This window comes from Coffea eugenioides, unplaced genomic scaffold (assembly GCF_003713205.1).
Source record: "Coffea eugenioides isolate CCC68of unplaced genomic scaffold, Ceug_1.0 ScVebR1_39;HRSCAF=213, whole genome shotgun sequence".
In the NCBI taxonomy this organism is placed as follows: domain Eukaryota; kingdom Viridiplantae; phylum Streptophyta; class Magnoliopsida; order Gentianales; family Rubiaceae; genus Coffea; species Coffea eugenioides.
Genome location: NW_020864235.1, coordinates 111531 through 128042, shown reverse-complemented (window position 1 = coordinate 128042; position 16512 = coordinate 111531). Strand labels below are relative to the sequence as shown.

Below are 16512 nucleotides of genomic sequence, written 5' to 3'. Positions count from 1 at the left end.
TTTTATTCAATACTCTCAAAAACTGAATGTAACATGCGGCTTGAGGCTATTAATAGCCGTGACTAAGACCTAATAAACTGGAAAAATAACAAGGAAAGTTCGGCCAGCCCCTTGGGCCTTCATTTGACCGAAAGCTAGCCCAACTAACTATAGATCATAAGCGAGACCCCCGTACGGCTCAGCGAGGGTACTTAACTGCGGCTCAGCCCGCCGTTTGGAGCTTGAACACTCGCATCTTCAATTGTAAGCAGCATTTTAGTAGTCGTGCAAGGATGTTCCAACTCAATTCCTTCAATGCCCGGTTTCTCTTGGGTTTGGATGGCACGTACCAAGGCTTGGAGGGACTCCTTGAATCTCTTAGCTCGTGCTCGTGTCACTGGGCCTTGGGGCACCTTCACAGGGTCTACTTGTACACTTTGGGCCTCGTGCTCAACCGCATCATTCCCCTCCTCTTGAAAAGGATTTGCCCTCAAATCGTACTCGTCCCCTGCAATAAATGGACTTAGATCAGCAACATTGAATGTAGCACTAACAGTATACTCACCAGGCAGATCTAAGTGGTATGCATTGTCGTTGATGCGCTCAATAACTTGAAAAGGCCCATCTCCTCTTGGTGACAGCTTGCTTTGCCGTTGTTTTGGAAACCTCTCCTTGCGCAAATGTAACCAGACCCAATCACCTGGTTCAAAGACAAGCTTGCGCCTGTGCTTATTAGCTTGTTGGACATATTGGGCCGTCCTCCTCTCGATGTTGGTACGAACCTTGTCATGTAATGATCTCACGAACTCAGCTTTCTTTGGCACGAGAATCACTGGTACAGCGCATGGACTTAGACTTTCTCTAGCCCAACCTTTCCTTAGCCATTCCTCCACTTGCCTTTGCAATTCCTTTGTTTCCTCAGGACCCATTCTATAGGCTGGTTTGTTAGGCAATGGTGCTCCAGGAATGAGATCGATTTGGTGCTCGATTCCCCTTAGCGGTGGTAGTCCATCAGGTACATCCTCAGGAAATATGTCCTCAAATTCATCTTTGGCTTTTGCTAGCAAGCTTAGCTTCCCCTTATTTTCTTCTCTCATAGCCGACCCACTTGTTGCCTTTTTCTTCCCTAGGATTTCGGCCCTACTCTCTCCTTTTTTCTTCCTCACTTTTCTCTCGCTTTTTCCTCTCAAGTTCTACCTCATACTCCTTTTGGAGCCTCATTTGATCTTCATACACTTGTTTTGGGGTGAGAGGTACAAGTGTCACCTTTCTATTGCAATGAGTAAAGACATATTTATTAGCTCTTCCCTTGAATTCGACATCGCGATCATATTGCCAAGGCCGTCCAAGAATGAGGTGACTTGCTTGCATTGGCACGACATCACAAGTAACCTCGTCTTCATACTTGCCAATTCGGAATGGCACTTTTACTTGTCTAAACACACGGACTTCCCCTTCATTGTTCAACCATTGAAGGCGATAAGGTCTTGGATGTTTGATAACTTGGAGCCCTAGCATTTCTACCATGAGTAGACTAGCGACATTGGCACAACTCCCACTATCAATAACAACACTACACACCTTATCCTTGATATGACACCTTGTGTAGAAAAGGTTGTCCCGTTGTACCTCCAGTTCCTCCTCTTTGGCGCGGGTAGTGAGGACCTTTCGAACCACTAGGCATCCAATCTCCTCATGCGTAGGTATCTCCTCACTCGATTCATTCTCTTCCTCTTCTAGAGGCGGTATCCCCTCATACTCCTCTTCCTCATCTGATACAATTTCCCCATTTGGCAACATCAGCATGGTCCTTTGGCTGGGGCATTGAGAAGCGATGTGGCCAAATCCTTGACACTTAAAGCACTTGGTGTCTCGACCACGCGGTTTGGTAGCTGCATTATTAGCCTTAAAGTCAGGCTTGGGCGTTGCCTTGGAAGGGAGGCCATTCGGCCTTGGAGGGTAAGAAGGAGCTGCGGCTTTCTCCTCCCTTTTTGGTTGAGAAGTGCGCCAACTTCCAGCTTGATAAGTAGTGCTTTGTCGCGCAGTACCCCTCCTCTTGAGGCGTAGTTCAATTGTAACCGCCTTCTCGAGCATTTCATTCATGTCGAGGTAGTGTTGAAGTTCCACTACTTCGGCAATCTCGGGCCTCAATCCATGTAGAAAACGAGCCATAGTGGCCTCTCCATCTTCACGCAAATCCGCCTTCATGATGGCCATTTCCATCTCCTTGTAATAATCCTCAACTGACATGGACCCTTGGTTGAGAGCTTGTAGCCGACGGTGTAGATCTCGACTATAGTAGCTCGGAACAAACCTTTTTCTCATCAGACTCCTCATTTCCTCCCAAGTTTCCAAAGGTCTCTCACGATTTCTCCTTCGACTTAGTCTAAGTTGGTCCCACCAAATGGAGGCGTAGTCAGTGAATTCTACGGCTGCTAGTTTCACCTTTTGCTCCTCCGTATAGGTGTGGCATTCATAGACTAACTCAATTTTCCGTTCCCATTCCAAGTACGCCTCGGGGTCCGACTTGCCTTGGAATGAGGGAATCTTGAGTTTGACACCTTTAATGGTGTCGTCTCCTCGACGTTGGAACCTTTGATCATTTTGGTACCTTCCCTCAAACGCTTCCTCTTCATCGTTTGAGTATGCCGATTCTTTGCCCTTACTCGGGGTAGGTGGAGGTCTCGAGTTCTCCAACTGATCAATTCGATCATGCAATGGCTCAATTTCATTCTTGAGCAATCGCTTGAACTCCCCCATCATGGCTTCCAACTGTAGTTTGATGTCCATGGTTTGGCTACCCACTCCACTAGACATATTTAGTTCACCTGCAAAACAAATAAACAAAAACGAGTTCCTCTCTCTTTTTTTTTTTTTTTTAATACGATGTATAGGTCACTCACACTCGTGTTTCACTCAAGTGTATCACTCTCTGATAATCTTACCAAGCAATTCCTTGGCTTGCTAGTCGCTCGAGTTGAACAAACCAGAGGTCACCGCAGTGTACGTTCTTGACTAGTCAACAAGTGACACACAAGCTAGTAGCAATAAATGGAGGTGAATGACTGAAGACCTAGACACGACTCAAGACTCAGAATATAGCTGGACAATAACTAACGACTCAAAAGAAAGTAAGACAATTAACTTGAATGCTGAAATTTTGAAAATCCTAGAAAACTCTACCCGAAACCCAATTTTCTGGAATTTGTTGAGCTGCTGGTCCGTGGTCTTTTTGGTAAGGGTTTTGGAGTATTTTGGGTGGCCTTAGGCTGCTCAAATAATGGGCAATCTACTACCTAAAACTCAGCCCAATCGGGTGGCACAATTGCTCCAACGGTTTTAGGAAAATTCAAGAATTCAAGATTCAGAAATTGGAAAGTTTGATCTGATTTGGACACTTGGGGGTTGCCAAGGATTGGAAACCTTGGAGTTTGGTCAGATTTGGGAGTCCCAAGTGGTTCAAATTCGAAATTTTGGGGCTGGTCAGATTTGGAAGTCAGATTTTGCACCAAATTTGGTAAACTTGTAGGCTGTCAAGAATTGGATGTTGTTCAGATTTGGAAGTCCAAGTTTGAATCAGATTTGGTGGCTTGAAGGCTGACCAAGACTAGGGCTATTCAGATTTGAAAGTCCAAGTTTGAATCAGATTTGGTAAAACTTGAAGGCTGGTCAAGAATTGGAAACTAGAGCCGTCTTTCTTGAAAATTTTTTTTTGACCTTTGAATCAGATTTGGTAAAACTTGAAGGCTGGTCAAGAATTGGAAACTAGAGCCGTCTTTCTTGAAATTTTTTTTTTGACTTCTGTTGGGGTGTTTTCACACAATAGCCAGCTAGTTTAGACCACAATTTCACAGCAATTAACGTAAACAACTTGGACAGATTTGGTTTCAAGATCAAAGTTCCATGAAAACAAGAACACGGTTGAAGGTTTATTTCAGGTTTCAAGACTGCCAAGATTAACCTCTTTGATCCTAGAAGCTCAAGACTTCCCCAATAAGGTTTTGATGTTCGAGTTTTGCAAAGCAACAACACAAAGGTTCAAGAAACAAGTGCAAACAGATTCGGTATCCCAGCAAATTAATTCCAGCAACGACTCAAGGGAATGACAATAAGGTATGCAACACAAGAGATTTTTTTTTTTTGGATTTAAACAGAACATAAACACAAGACAAAACTGGACAGAAAATTTCAGACAACAAGTAAACAACAAAGACAGATTTCTGACAAGGAAACAACAAAGACAGATTTCGGACTTGACAAACCCGAGCACTTGAGCTACGAATTTAGAAGACTAAAATAGATCTAAAAACGATAAAAAGGGATATTCGTGATACCTCTAACTAGCTCTGATGCCAGCTGATGCGAGACGCGGAAGCTACTTCGGATCTAGAGGAACACGATGAAGATTTGATGGAGTTGAACCCGAACTTGGACCACTCAAGAACAGATTTAACGGTAGAGGACGCCACAATCAAGTATGTGTGCTTGATTGATAAGTCAAGAACAGCCTAGGATCGACTCTAGGATGTTCAACTTAGCTTTCACAAGCTAAGGGAATTTGCCACAAGGAATGGACGAAATTCTGGAAATTTTATTCAATACTCTCAAAAACTGAATGTAACATGCGGCTTGAGGCTATTAATAGCCGTGACTAAGACCTAATAAACTGGAAAAATAACAAGGAAAGTTCGGCCAGCCCCTTGGGCCTTCATTTGACCGAAAGCTAGCCCAACTAACTATAGATCATAAGCGAGACCCCCGTACGGCTCAGCGAGGGTACTTAACTACGGCTCAGCCCGCCGTTTGGAGCTTGAACACTCGCATCTTCAATTGTAAGCAGCATTTTAGTAGTCGTGCAAGGATGTTCCAACTCAATTCCTTCAATTAGAGCTGTTAATCGAACCGGGCAGCTCGCGAGCCGAGCTCGACCCGGCTCGATAAGGGCTCGGCTCGGCTCGTTAACAGAGAGAAACGAGCCGAGCTCGAGCTCTAATGAGTACTCGTTTATTTAACGAGCCGATCCTGCTCGGCTCGTATAGGCTCGGTAGGCTCGAACGATAGGGGCATTTTCGTCATTTCAGCGTGTATGTGGTAACACCGTACACTAAGTCATCTCCCGTCTGCTGAGCCTGTAGCCCTAATTCCTCATTTCCTCTATTTCATTTTCCCATCCCACAGGCCAGAGCCGTCGCCCCGCACCCGCAGCCGCACCCCATTCCTCGCAGCCTCCCTTCTCACCGCCAAGCGCCATCCTCCATTCTCACCGCACTGACCGCAGCCTCCATTCTCACCCCACCCCGCAGCCTCCATTCTCACCGCCAGTCTCCATTCTCCTAATTTTTTCTTTTCCCCTTTCTGCATTCTCACCGCCAGCCTCCATTCTCACCCCTCTTCCCCGCAGCCTCCCTTCTCAGTTCTCACCGCCAAGTGCCATCCTCCATTCTCACCGCACTGACCGCAGCCTCCATTCTCACCCCACCCCGCAGCCTCCATCCTCCATTCTGTAGCCGCACCCCATTTCCTCTATTTCGTTTTCCCGTTCCACACCTGCAGCCGCAACCGCACCCTCCTGACAAAAGCAGCCCACTGAATCAAGCGACTGAATTCCTTCCTTGGCCAGTAACTCACCTGATTCTTGCCACCGTCACTGACTCACCATACGGAGCAACCACACGGAGCCACCTCGGTAGAGCCAGGGGCCTCTACCATACCCTGATTCCATCCATTCTGGTAAGTAGTGACCCGATTCTTTCTTTGTTTTTCACTGCATACTTACACTTAATGTTGATATCTTAGGGGGTAAAATGCGTGTTTGAGGTGGAATGTTTTGTGTTCCATTGCTGACTTTTGCTGAATGATGTAACTCATGTTTCTCTGTACATCACCAATGCTCTGTTTTCTGAAAAAAAATTCATCTGTATTAGAAATTTAAAGAAGTGTTAGTCTCTTTATCGAACATTGCTGAGTTCTCTTGGCGGTTCCTTTTTGGTTCAACTTTGTTGTCCACCATATCTCCTTCCTCAAAAGTGTTCAATATTACACTTCTTCACTTATTGGATTTTGTTATTCTGCTTGCCCAGAGTACAGGTGAGAATATTGATTTGGAGTTGTGTGGCTTCCTGAGTCAAATTTTGGTGTAGTGAAGTTGAAATATAGATGTAAGGGACTCAGTGGTGTGATGGGGTCAGATTAAGTCTTCAGTTAAACATTTAAAGCTCTGGAGTCTATAATTAGGCATGATCATTTGTGCCACTTGGATTTAAACGTAAATTTAAGCAGTGTCACTGCATATAGCCTGTAAGAAAACAAAGATTAAGCAGTTGCAGCCAGATAACAACAGGTATTGTCAGATAATTCATAGTGAGATGTTGTATTCTACATACACGTATACATGACATGGCATGAAACTCATCCATTGAGGTCCAAAGGGTGTTTGTTAGACTAATTCCAAAACCCTCCACATGTTGCACAATGGAAAGACAAAACCTATTATTATGTAATTGGCATGTACTGTAGTTTGGCATACATTGGGAAATAAGTTTCTTTTTTTTTTTTTTTGAAATAAGTTTCTTGTTCTCCCCTATATTTGGATCAGTTGCACTTTAGGCAGAGAATTTGAAAATTTTCAGGTTCACCCTTAGAAGAAGTTGTGTTACAATACCTTTGTTTTTGGATGGTGATGCATTTAAGCTTTTGGTCTACCCTTTTGTCTTAGATCTTAATGATTATAAAGTTCATCAAAACACTAAACTATTCTCTCGTGATAAATTCTATTAAACACTTTCATTTTGAACAATTTGCTCCAAATAATGCAATTGTTTTGCTACCTCTTTGTCCAATAACCAATTTCTGTGGTTTGACCAAAAAAGGCACACCAAGATTGCGTAAAACTTTTTTGTCCAAGTAATTAGTGGTAACTAGTTGTTTCAATACAAACAGGTTTCTGTAGTTTGAAATGTATCTAATTGCTGCAATGTAATATTCAAAAGATCATTTGACAAGTGGACTTTGAAATTTGGATATAGAGCCTAATAAGGTGCAATTTTACTCACTATGCTTTCCAATCAAAAGAAGTAGACTGACTTCCCATTTCAATTTGAAAAATGAATTATGGCAAATATTTGTCTCTCTGAAAATAAATCAGGCAGATTATCTTTCATTGCCCATGCTCAGCTTTTGTTTTTCCTGTTTCCTTAGTTTAGTAAAAAACTGCTTTGCTTTTCTATTTCTGATGATCTGGTTGAGTTTCATTCGAGATGGTTGGCTATAGACTATAGTCAGACCACTGGAGTGCATGTGAATTGTGTACCATCTTCAGATGACACTATTTGTATTTAATTTATTGGAAAAGCCACTATACTATCCTTTCTTTCATCACTGTCCCCATGCACAAACTAATTGGAACTATGGATTCAGTATTTCCCTGGAATTCATCACTGTCCCTTGTTTGGATTGCCATTTTAAGAGTTTTTAAGATTTTTTCTCTGTTATTTCATTAATCTGAATGTAAGTGGGCATTATTTCTTGGAATCTGTTTTATTACTTTTGTACCTTATTTCTTAGAAATGTTATTCTAAATTTCTGTTTTGGCTAATCAAAATCTGTATTGGTTATTAAATGTTTTTGATTAAGGAATGTACAGCTCTCCATTCAACTCATTTCAAGGTTCATCATCAAGTCCTACGATGGAGCAAAATAATGAAGACGTGGAACAATTAAATTACAACGAAGAAAGAGCTGATGAGATGAGTGAAGAAGAAATAGAAATAATAGAAGATGATGGTAATGAAGGAGGAGATGGAGATAGAGGAGCTGGTCCTTTTGAGAAAAAGCAAAGGAAGAAGAAATCCAGCATATGGGATGAAATGACTGAAGTAGTGCTAGATAATGGGACGGTCAAAGTGAAGTGCAACCATTGCAAGGAGCTTTTCACCAAGAGTACAACCGGAGCCACATCTCAGCACAAGAGACACCTGACTTCTTGCCTCCAAAGAAAGATGGCCATTGGGGAGCAAAGCAAACAAAAGCAACAAGTGCTTTCATTCACCGAAGGTGGAAGTGATGGTATCACTTCCATCACAAATTTCTTGTATGATCATGCCAAGGTGGACAGTTTATGTAATTTTTTATTTTGTAATCTGATCTGGTTTGGACAGTTGATGTTGCTTGGTGGCTGTTTATGTAATTTTTCATGTTATAATCTGATTTGGTTTGGACATTTTGGGTTGGACATGTTGTAATCTGATCTGATTTGGATATTTTGGTGTGGACATGTGGTAATCTGATCTGGTTTGGATTACTGGTGGCTGTTGATATCGTAATGTGGCTGTTTATATAATTTTTCATGTTGTAATGTGGACATTTTGGTGTGGACGTGGTAATCTGACCTGGTTTGCTGAAGTTTTAACTTCTTGTATTGTCATTTGGTGTAGTTTTAACTTCTTGCTGCAGTTTAAACTTCTTGTAATTTGATGTGGTTTGGACATTGTAATCCCCCTGTGGACATTTTGTTTCTCCATTTGATGGTTTTTGCTGTAGTTTTAACTTTAGACTCTGCCTTGTATTGTCATTTGGCATGACTTGTTGAATTGAATCAGAGAAATACGAGTATTGTCATTTTGGCTTCAAATAATAAATCAGAGAAAGTGTATCTTCTTGTGATCTGGGCTCTCCCGTAAACGAGCTCGAGTTCGAGTTTCGAGCTCGAAAAGCTCGACTCGAGTTTTTTCGCGAGCTCGAGCACGAGTTTCGAGCTCGAAAAGCTCGAATCGAGTTTTTTCGCAAGCTCGAGCTCGAGCTTCGAGCTCGGCGGCTCGATTTCAAAACTCGATCTCGAGCCCGAGCTCGAGCTCTCTATGAACACGTCGAGTCGAGTTCGAGCGCCTTGTAGAGCTCGAATGACTAATCGAGCGAGCTCGAGCTAGCTCGATTAGGGGTTCGAGTCGAGCTCGATTGTCCTATGCTCGAGCTCGACTCGGCTCGTTTAACAGCTCTACCTTCAATGCCCTGTTTCTCTTGGGTTTGGATGGCACGTACCAAGGCTTGGAGGGACTCCTTGAATCTCTTAGCTCGTGCTCGTGTCACTGGGCCTTGGGGCACCTTCACAGGGTCTACTTGTACACTTTGGGCCTCGTGCTCAACCGCATCACAACGCGTTGGCGTCCCTTGTTAACCCGTTGAGCAACTTGGTCCATCCTTCGCTCAATGTTTAGGCGTACCTGCTCGTGTAATTTCTTGACAAAATCTGCTCGTTTAGCACCATCCATGTTAATGTGCTCAGAAGAAGGTAAAGGTGATAAGTCTAGTGGTGTTAAAGGGTTAAAACCATAGACTATTTCAAATGGTGAAAAATGAGTAGAACTATGCACCGTGCGATTGTATGCAAACTCAACATGGGGTAAACATTCTTCCCAGGTTCTAATGTTTTTTCTAATGATGGCACGCAAGAGTGTAGATAGTGTACGATTGACAACCTCAGTTTGGCCATCAGTTTGTGGGTGACTAGTAGTAGAAAATAGCAATTTGGTACCCAATTTTCCCCACAAAGTTTTCCAAAAGTAACTCAAAAATTTGACATCCCTATCAGAGACAATTGTCCTAGGCATGCCATGCAATCTAATGATTTCTTTGAAAAACAAATCAGCAATGTGCGATGCATCATCTGTTTTGTGACATGGTATAAAATGTGCCATTTTTGAAAATCTGTCAACAATAACAAAGATGCTATCATTTCCCCTCTTTGACCTAGGCAACCCTAAAACAAAATCCATGGAAATGTCGGTCCAAGGTTCCTTAGGTACAGGTAAAGGACTATAAAGGCCATAGGGTTGAAGTTTAGACTTAGCTTTGTGGCAAGTAATGCATTTAGCCACCATTCGCTCCACATCTCGTTTCATCCTTGGCCAATGGAAGTGCTCTTGAAGGATAGCTAAGGTTTTAGCTACGCCAAAGTGTCCCATCAAGCCACCTCCGTGTGCTTCCCTAACAAGTAAAGAGCGAATAGAGCAGTTAGGTATACATAGTCGATTGAGGTAGAAAAGAAATCCATCAAGGATGTAGAATTTACCTTGAGTTGCTGAACCACAAGAGTCATAAATACCTGAGAAATCTGGGTCATTGGTGTATAACTCTTTGACTAATTCAAATCCTAACAACCTTGCATCAAGTTGAGTGAGCAAAGAGTACCGACGTGATAATGCATCAGCAACAACATTAGTTTTCCCCACTTTGTACTTAATCACATAAGGGAAGGTTTCAATAAATGCAATCCACTTAACATGACGCTTATTCAACTTGTGTTGTGACTTAATGTGCTTAAGCGACTCATGGTCAGTGTGTATGACAAATTCCCTTGGTCTCAAGTAATGTTGCCAAGTTTCTAAAGCACGGATTAAGGAGTACAACTCCTTATCATAAGTGGAATAGTTCAAAGCTGTCCCATTGAGTTTTTCACTAAAGTATGCAATTGGTTTGCCCTCTTGTATTAGGACAGCTCCAATACCCACCCCAGATGCATCACACTCTATTTCAAACATCTTGTCAAAGCATGGTAATGCAAGTAGTGGTGCATGTGTGAGTTGATGTTTAAGCATTTGGAAAGCACGTACTTGAGCATCTCTCCACACAAATGGCTCATTTTTCTTAATTACAGCAGTTAGAGGTGCAGCAATGGTACTAAAATCTTTAACAAATCGTCTATAAAAACTAGCAAGACCATGGAAGCTACGTACCTCACCCACCGTGCTTGGAGTAGGCCATTCTCGAATTGCTTTAACCTTCTCCTCGTCCACTTTGATTCCCTGTTTACTCACAACAAAGCCTAGGAAGACAAGTTGATCAGTACAAAAGGAGCACTTCTTAAGGTTAGCATAGAGCTTTTCCCTTCGAAGTACATCAAGAACAAGCTTCACATGTTCAACATGCTCATCTAAGCTCCTACTATAAATCAGGATATCGTCAAAATATACAACTACAAATTTTCCAAGGAATGGACGAAGTACGTGGTTCATCAACCTCATGAACGTACTAGGTGCATTAGTTAGTCCAAATGGCATAACTAACCACTCGTACAAGCCATGTTTGGTTTTAAAGGCCGTTTTCCATTCATCCCCCTCTTTCATCCTAATTTGATGATAACCGCTTTTTAGATCAATTTTAGTGAAAATCACAGCACCATATAGCTCATCTAACATATCATCAAGTTTAGGAATAGGGTGACGATATTTTACCGTTATTGCATTAACGGCCCTACAGTCAGTGCACATTCGCCAACTTCCATCCTTTTTAGGCACCAAGATGACGGGAACCGCACATGGGCTCAAGCTTTCTCGTGCCCATCCCTTTGTTAGAAGCTCTTTGATTTGGCGTTGGAGCTCCTTTGTCTCATCTGGACCCATTTTGTAGGCTGGTCTGTTAGGAAGTGGGGCACGTGGAACCAAGTCAATTTGATGCTCAATTCCCCTTATTGGTGGTAGTCCATTTGGAATCTCATCGGGGAAGACATCCTCATATTCCTACAAAAGAGAGACAATACTAGATGGTAGAGTGTTAGTAAGATCACTTGTGACAACCAACACCTCTTTGCACAAAAGTACAAAGATGGGTGTATTAACACTCAAAGCTTTTCTTACTATATTGGCTTTTATCAATAGATTTTGCCTTTTTCTCTCTTTTCAATTTTGGCCGGCTCACCATATGTCTTTTTCCTCTCAATTTTCTCGGCCTTATCATTTTCTGTTGAGCTCTCGGCTTTTTCTATTTTTTTTCTTCTCATTCTCAAGCTCATTCTCCTTGATCAGGCTTTTTTGATCTTCATGAACTTGGATAGGAGTGAGTGGCACAAGCACAATCCTCTTCTCGCCTTGCTTGAAGGAGTATTTATTGGTAATGCCATCGAATGTAACTCCCTTGTCGAATTGCCATGGCCTCCCCAATAGTATGTGACATGCTTGCATAGGGACCACGTCGCATAACACCACGTCCTCATACTTTCCAATTCGGAAAGGTACTTGGACTTGCTTGGTCACACGAACATCCCCACTATCGTTCAACCATTGCAAACGATAAGGTGTTGGATGTCGTAGAGTGGGTAGTGCTAGTTTCTCCACCATCAAGGCACTAGCGACGTTAGCACAACTACCTCCATCTATGATCAAACTACATACCTTGCCTTTGATATAGCAACGGGTGTAGAAAATGTTCTCTCTTTGTGCATGGTCGGCGGCTTTCACTTGGGTTGCTAAGGCTCGTCTGACAACGAGTCCAACTCGTTCATTGACGGGCAATGCTTCCTCTTCTTCCTCAAGGGATGGCAACTCCTCCTTCTCATCTTCATCATCGGTGAGAAACTCACCATTGGGTAAGATGATCATAGCGCGTTGGTTCGGGCATTGGCTAGCAATATGCCCTCGGCCTTGGCATTTGAAGCATCTAGTATCTCGATTTCGCCCCATGCTCAACTCAATGGCAGTCTTTGGTGTTGCCTTAGACTCCCACTTAGTCATATCCGGCCTTGATCTTGAAGGGAGGGAATTACTCGGCCCTTTATCCTCTTTCTTTGGTGGTGTAGTTCGGAGATAAGAGGGTGAAAAGTTGGAGTAACTCCGAGTCGAACCCCTCCTCTTAATCCTCCTTTCAATCTTGATGGCCTTTTCCACCAGATCCCCAAGTTCCACATAGTGGTGTAACTCCACTTGATCAGCGATTTCGGGCCTTAATCCGTTCAAGAAGCGTGCCATTGTTGCTTCTCGATCCTCCATGATGTCTGCCCGTAGCATGAGTATTTCCATTTCCTTGTGATAGTCCTCGACACTTCGTGCTCCTTGGTTGAGGGTTTGAAGCTTTTGATACAAGTCACGGTAGTAGTGACTTGGCACGAAACGCTTCCTCATTAGTCGTCTTAGCTCCGTCCAAGTTTGTATGGTAGGTTCACGACTCCTCCTTCGACTAGTGGAGAGTTGATCCCACCACACAACGGCGTAGTCGGTGAATTCGACCACGGCCAACTTGACCTTTTGCTCCTCCGAGTAAGTATTGCAATCGAAGACAAGTTCAATCCGCTTCTCCCACTCTAAGTAGGCATCGGGGTCTGATCGTCCTTGGAAGGGTGGAATTTTCATCTTTATGCCCGGAATGTGGTCATTTGAAGGCCTAGCGTCACGTTTAGACCTACTTTGCTTATGCTCATAGTTGTTGTCTGAGTTAGAGTCGCTAGACTCATGTGCATAAGCCTTTCCACGGTTGCCTTTGGAGCTTCCATGAGACAACTCTAAGCTGTCAATGCGTTGGTGTATCAGTTCAAGTTTTTGGTCCATCATGCGTCCCAATTCGCCTTTGATTGCTTCTGTGAAAAGTTTAAGATCAAAAGCTTGGGAGCTTGCTCCCCCCTAGTTAGCCATGGTGAAGTATAGGGTAAAAAAATAACAATGGAAAGAAGTAAAGTTTATCTCGCACACTTCCTCACGTGTTTACTCTCGCTCTCGTGTTTGAACACTCTAATGAACTCACCAAGGTATTTTCAAGGCTCCTCGGTCAACTCCTCGAAGAAGTTAGAACTCATTCTAGTGTGGATCGACTTACCAACCAGGGTCACAAGATTGTAGCACTTTGAACGAAAAAAGAACAAAAGATGAAGGGACTGACCACGACTCAATGAATGACTCAAAGTTGAATTTTAAGGATCCTAGACAAAACTCTACCCAAAACTGGAATTTTGAGCTGCTGGTTGCTGCATTTCTGGGCAGTGTTTTGGTAGATAAATGGACACTTAGAGGATTCAGAATGACACTTAAAACTGACCTAATGATGCATAAAAATTTCCAGAATTAATGATTGGACAGAAATTCCCCAATGGTTGCAAAGATGGAATCCGAATGGAAGATGAATTTGTGTTGCGGTAGGACTGTTTTGGAAACCCAAGGCTGACTTTTCTTCCTTAATCCTTTGGAAACAAGGATTAGTGATGTGTGCACGGATGGCGAGATGGATAGCGGCTTTAACTCAAGACTCTCATAGAGACCTCGAAGGCTTGAAGGATTTTAATCGGGTTATCTACACCATGACCCAAGCCCATGAAGAGTCAAGTGGGCCTCCAAATGAGTTGGCCGAATAGGGCCTTAGGCCTTATCAGTTATTTAGCAATTGATTAGTGTTTAAGTAAGAGCATGGGCCGGCCCATCTTGTCCCAAGACCATGGGCCGACTTTTCCCTTTCCTAGTCCCTTTAGGGTTTCAGTCACTTTAGCCTATAAATAGGCTTGCTTTGTAAGGTTTGAGGTGGACGTTTTATCAATAAAGTTTTGCATATTTTCGATTCTTCTTGAGAGAGGGATTCGACCCCCTTTACTTGCTTTGCAAAGGGTTTTGAGCAGTCTTGCGTCCTGTCCTAGATTGTTCTACCGACCTATTCCCCTGGAGTATTCACCTTCATTGGAGTGTCGTCTACCGTCTTGAATCAAATCGTGTCGTCCGTTTGGTTCTAGATCCCGCAATTCCAAGCGTTGGACATCCTCGCTAGATCCTTGGGCAAACGTGCTACGTGTCTCGAAACGTGTTGATCGAGGAACGTATCAGTTGGCTTCAGAGCTTTGGTAGAGGTATCTTCCGTTATATCCGTAGTTGTGTCTTAGTTTTTCATTATTTCCGCTGCCTTGTTCTAACAAAAAAAAAAAAAATCTGTTCGTTAGCTTTGTTGCTTGTTGAGCCGTTTCCTTTCCTTTTGTTGTCTAGAAATTCTGGTAGTTGTTCTTAATGTTTGTCCATTTGAGTCTTCAAGTCTGTCCGTTGCTGCCTTGTTAGTTTTCTTAAAACAAAAAAAAAAGGGAACAAACAAAATCTGTTTGCATCGCTTGTCAAAAAAATTTCTGGCCGCTAGTTCTTTTGGTCGCGTCAATTCTGGTTAGTTGTGTGTTGTTGTTGCTAGTCCTAATCTGTCCAGATTTCGTACCCTTGTGACAACCATTCTGTCCAGCAATTAGCCATAGCCGAATCTGCAAAAAAAAAAATAAAAAATAAAAAAAGAGAAGACGGCTAGGGTTTGTCTAATTCCGCGGCTAGGGTTTCCATTGATTGCTGAATCTGTCCAAGCCTTGTTTGGGGCCATCCAAGCTGTTTTAATTAGTTTTCTAAACTGACTTGTGGATTAAACTTGTTGGAGTTGAGAATCTTGAAGGAAACTACAACCATCTAGGGTTTCTTGAGTTCTTGGAATTAAATCTTGAAGTTCTTGAAAGTTCTTGGTAACTCTTGGAGTTCTTGGCTGATTAGTTGTGGGACGTAGGGCTGACCAGAAATCTGGTGTGTGAACCTCTCTCCGTCCAGGCTTAGTTGCATTTGTTAAGTCAAAAAAAAAAATAAATAAATAAACAAACAGAAACGCAAAAGACAAGAGGGAAAGAAAAGAAACATTCGGCCAACACAAATCCAAGAAGGAAGCCGTGACCCTTTATTGCCAAATCTGTCTTGTTATTTCTTGTTTTCAAACCAGAAAATTACATCAAGCAAAGAAAAGAATTCAAAAGTTTTGACCAACCTCTTCTTGAAATTCTTGGTTACCTTGAGCCTTGATCACTTGAACAACCTTTGTTTGTGGTTCTTGACCATCTTGAACTTTAAACACTTGCACCTCTCTTCGAATAAAAAGTCTCTTGTATGATCTTGCATCCATACGTGGCTTTCTTGGTTGAGGAGTGAATTTCTTGGGAGATTCTTGAGTAACATCACTCGCATGTTCTTGGGAGTCCATTAGAGCCGAATTTCTGGAATCACAAGAGCTAATTTCTGGAGTCACAAAGAACCGAATCTGCCTTGAAGGAGAGAGAGCCGAACTTCTTGTTCTTGGAGTAGAGGGAGAGCCGAATTATTTGGGTAAGTTGCGGCTGTGAAGAGGGAGTCTTATAGGGAGTATAGCCGACTTTGGGAAGGCCTTCAAGAGGAGGAAATCTGGAAATTTCAGAGTTCCAAATCTGGTTGGTGTTGTGAGAGTAAAGTGTGCGGCTGCTAAGTGGGATTTGAACCGACCTTGGGGTGGGTTTGAGAGGGAAATTTCTGGAAGCTTGCGGGTAGGAGAGAGGAGGAACCGAATCTGTCTTGAGAAGAATTAGGAAGTTTCCAACTCCAACTTGTTTTCCAACTTCGTTTAGGAGACTAAGTAATATACTTGGATAACTCTTGGACACTCCTATATTTTCTCCTACATTTTAGGATATCATACTACATTCTCTCATCCTTTTTAAGGAAACCACTCCTACATCTTAGGAATTCTTAGAGTTTCCTTTCTTGGAAATATTTTTTTCAAATCTGTCCGCCACCCTTAAGCTCTCCAAAACCGTCTTTCCCTTCACCGAAAAAGCAAAGAATTCTTGCGTACTCTTGTGGGGATAAGTTGGTGACAATCACTGGACTCGAGCAACCTTTCTCAACTACCTAACCCAACAGGTAAAGGTATTTGGTAAGTCCATTAGAGTGAGTAATTGTGAGTGATACACGAGAGTAGAGTGTACATGCGTGAGCTTGTGTGTGGGAGGAAAATTCCTTT

General features: G+C 42.7%; 1 protein-coding gene across 1 annotated transcript; it reads right to left on the bottom strand.

Moving 5' to 3' along the window:
* Positions 1-458: 458 nt before the first annotated feature.
* On the bottom strand, positions 459-13292 carry LOC113758216 (the record flags this gene model as incomplete). The annotated part of the gene is made up of 7 exons (XM_027301165.1): positions 13079-13292; positions 11883-13012; positions 11231-11492; positions 10169-10798; positions 9265-10045; positions 545-675; positions 459-487 (listed from the first exon to the last, which is right to left on the bottom strand). Coding segments are annotated over exons 1-7 (3177 nt in total), but the record flags the coding sequence as incomplete, so codon positions are not given.
* Positions 13293-16512: the final 3220 nt, after the last annotated feature.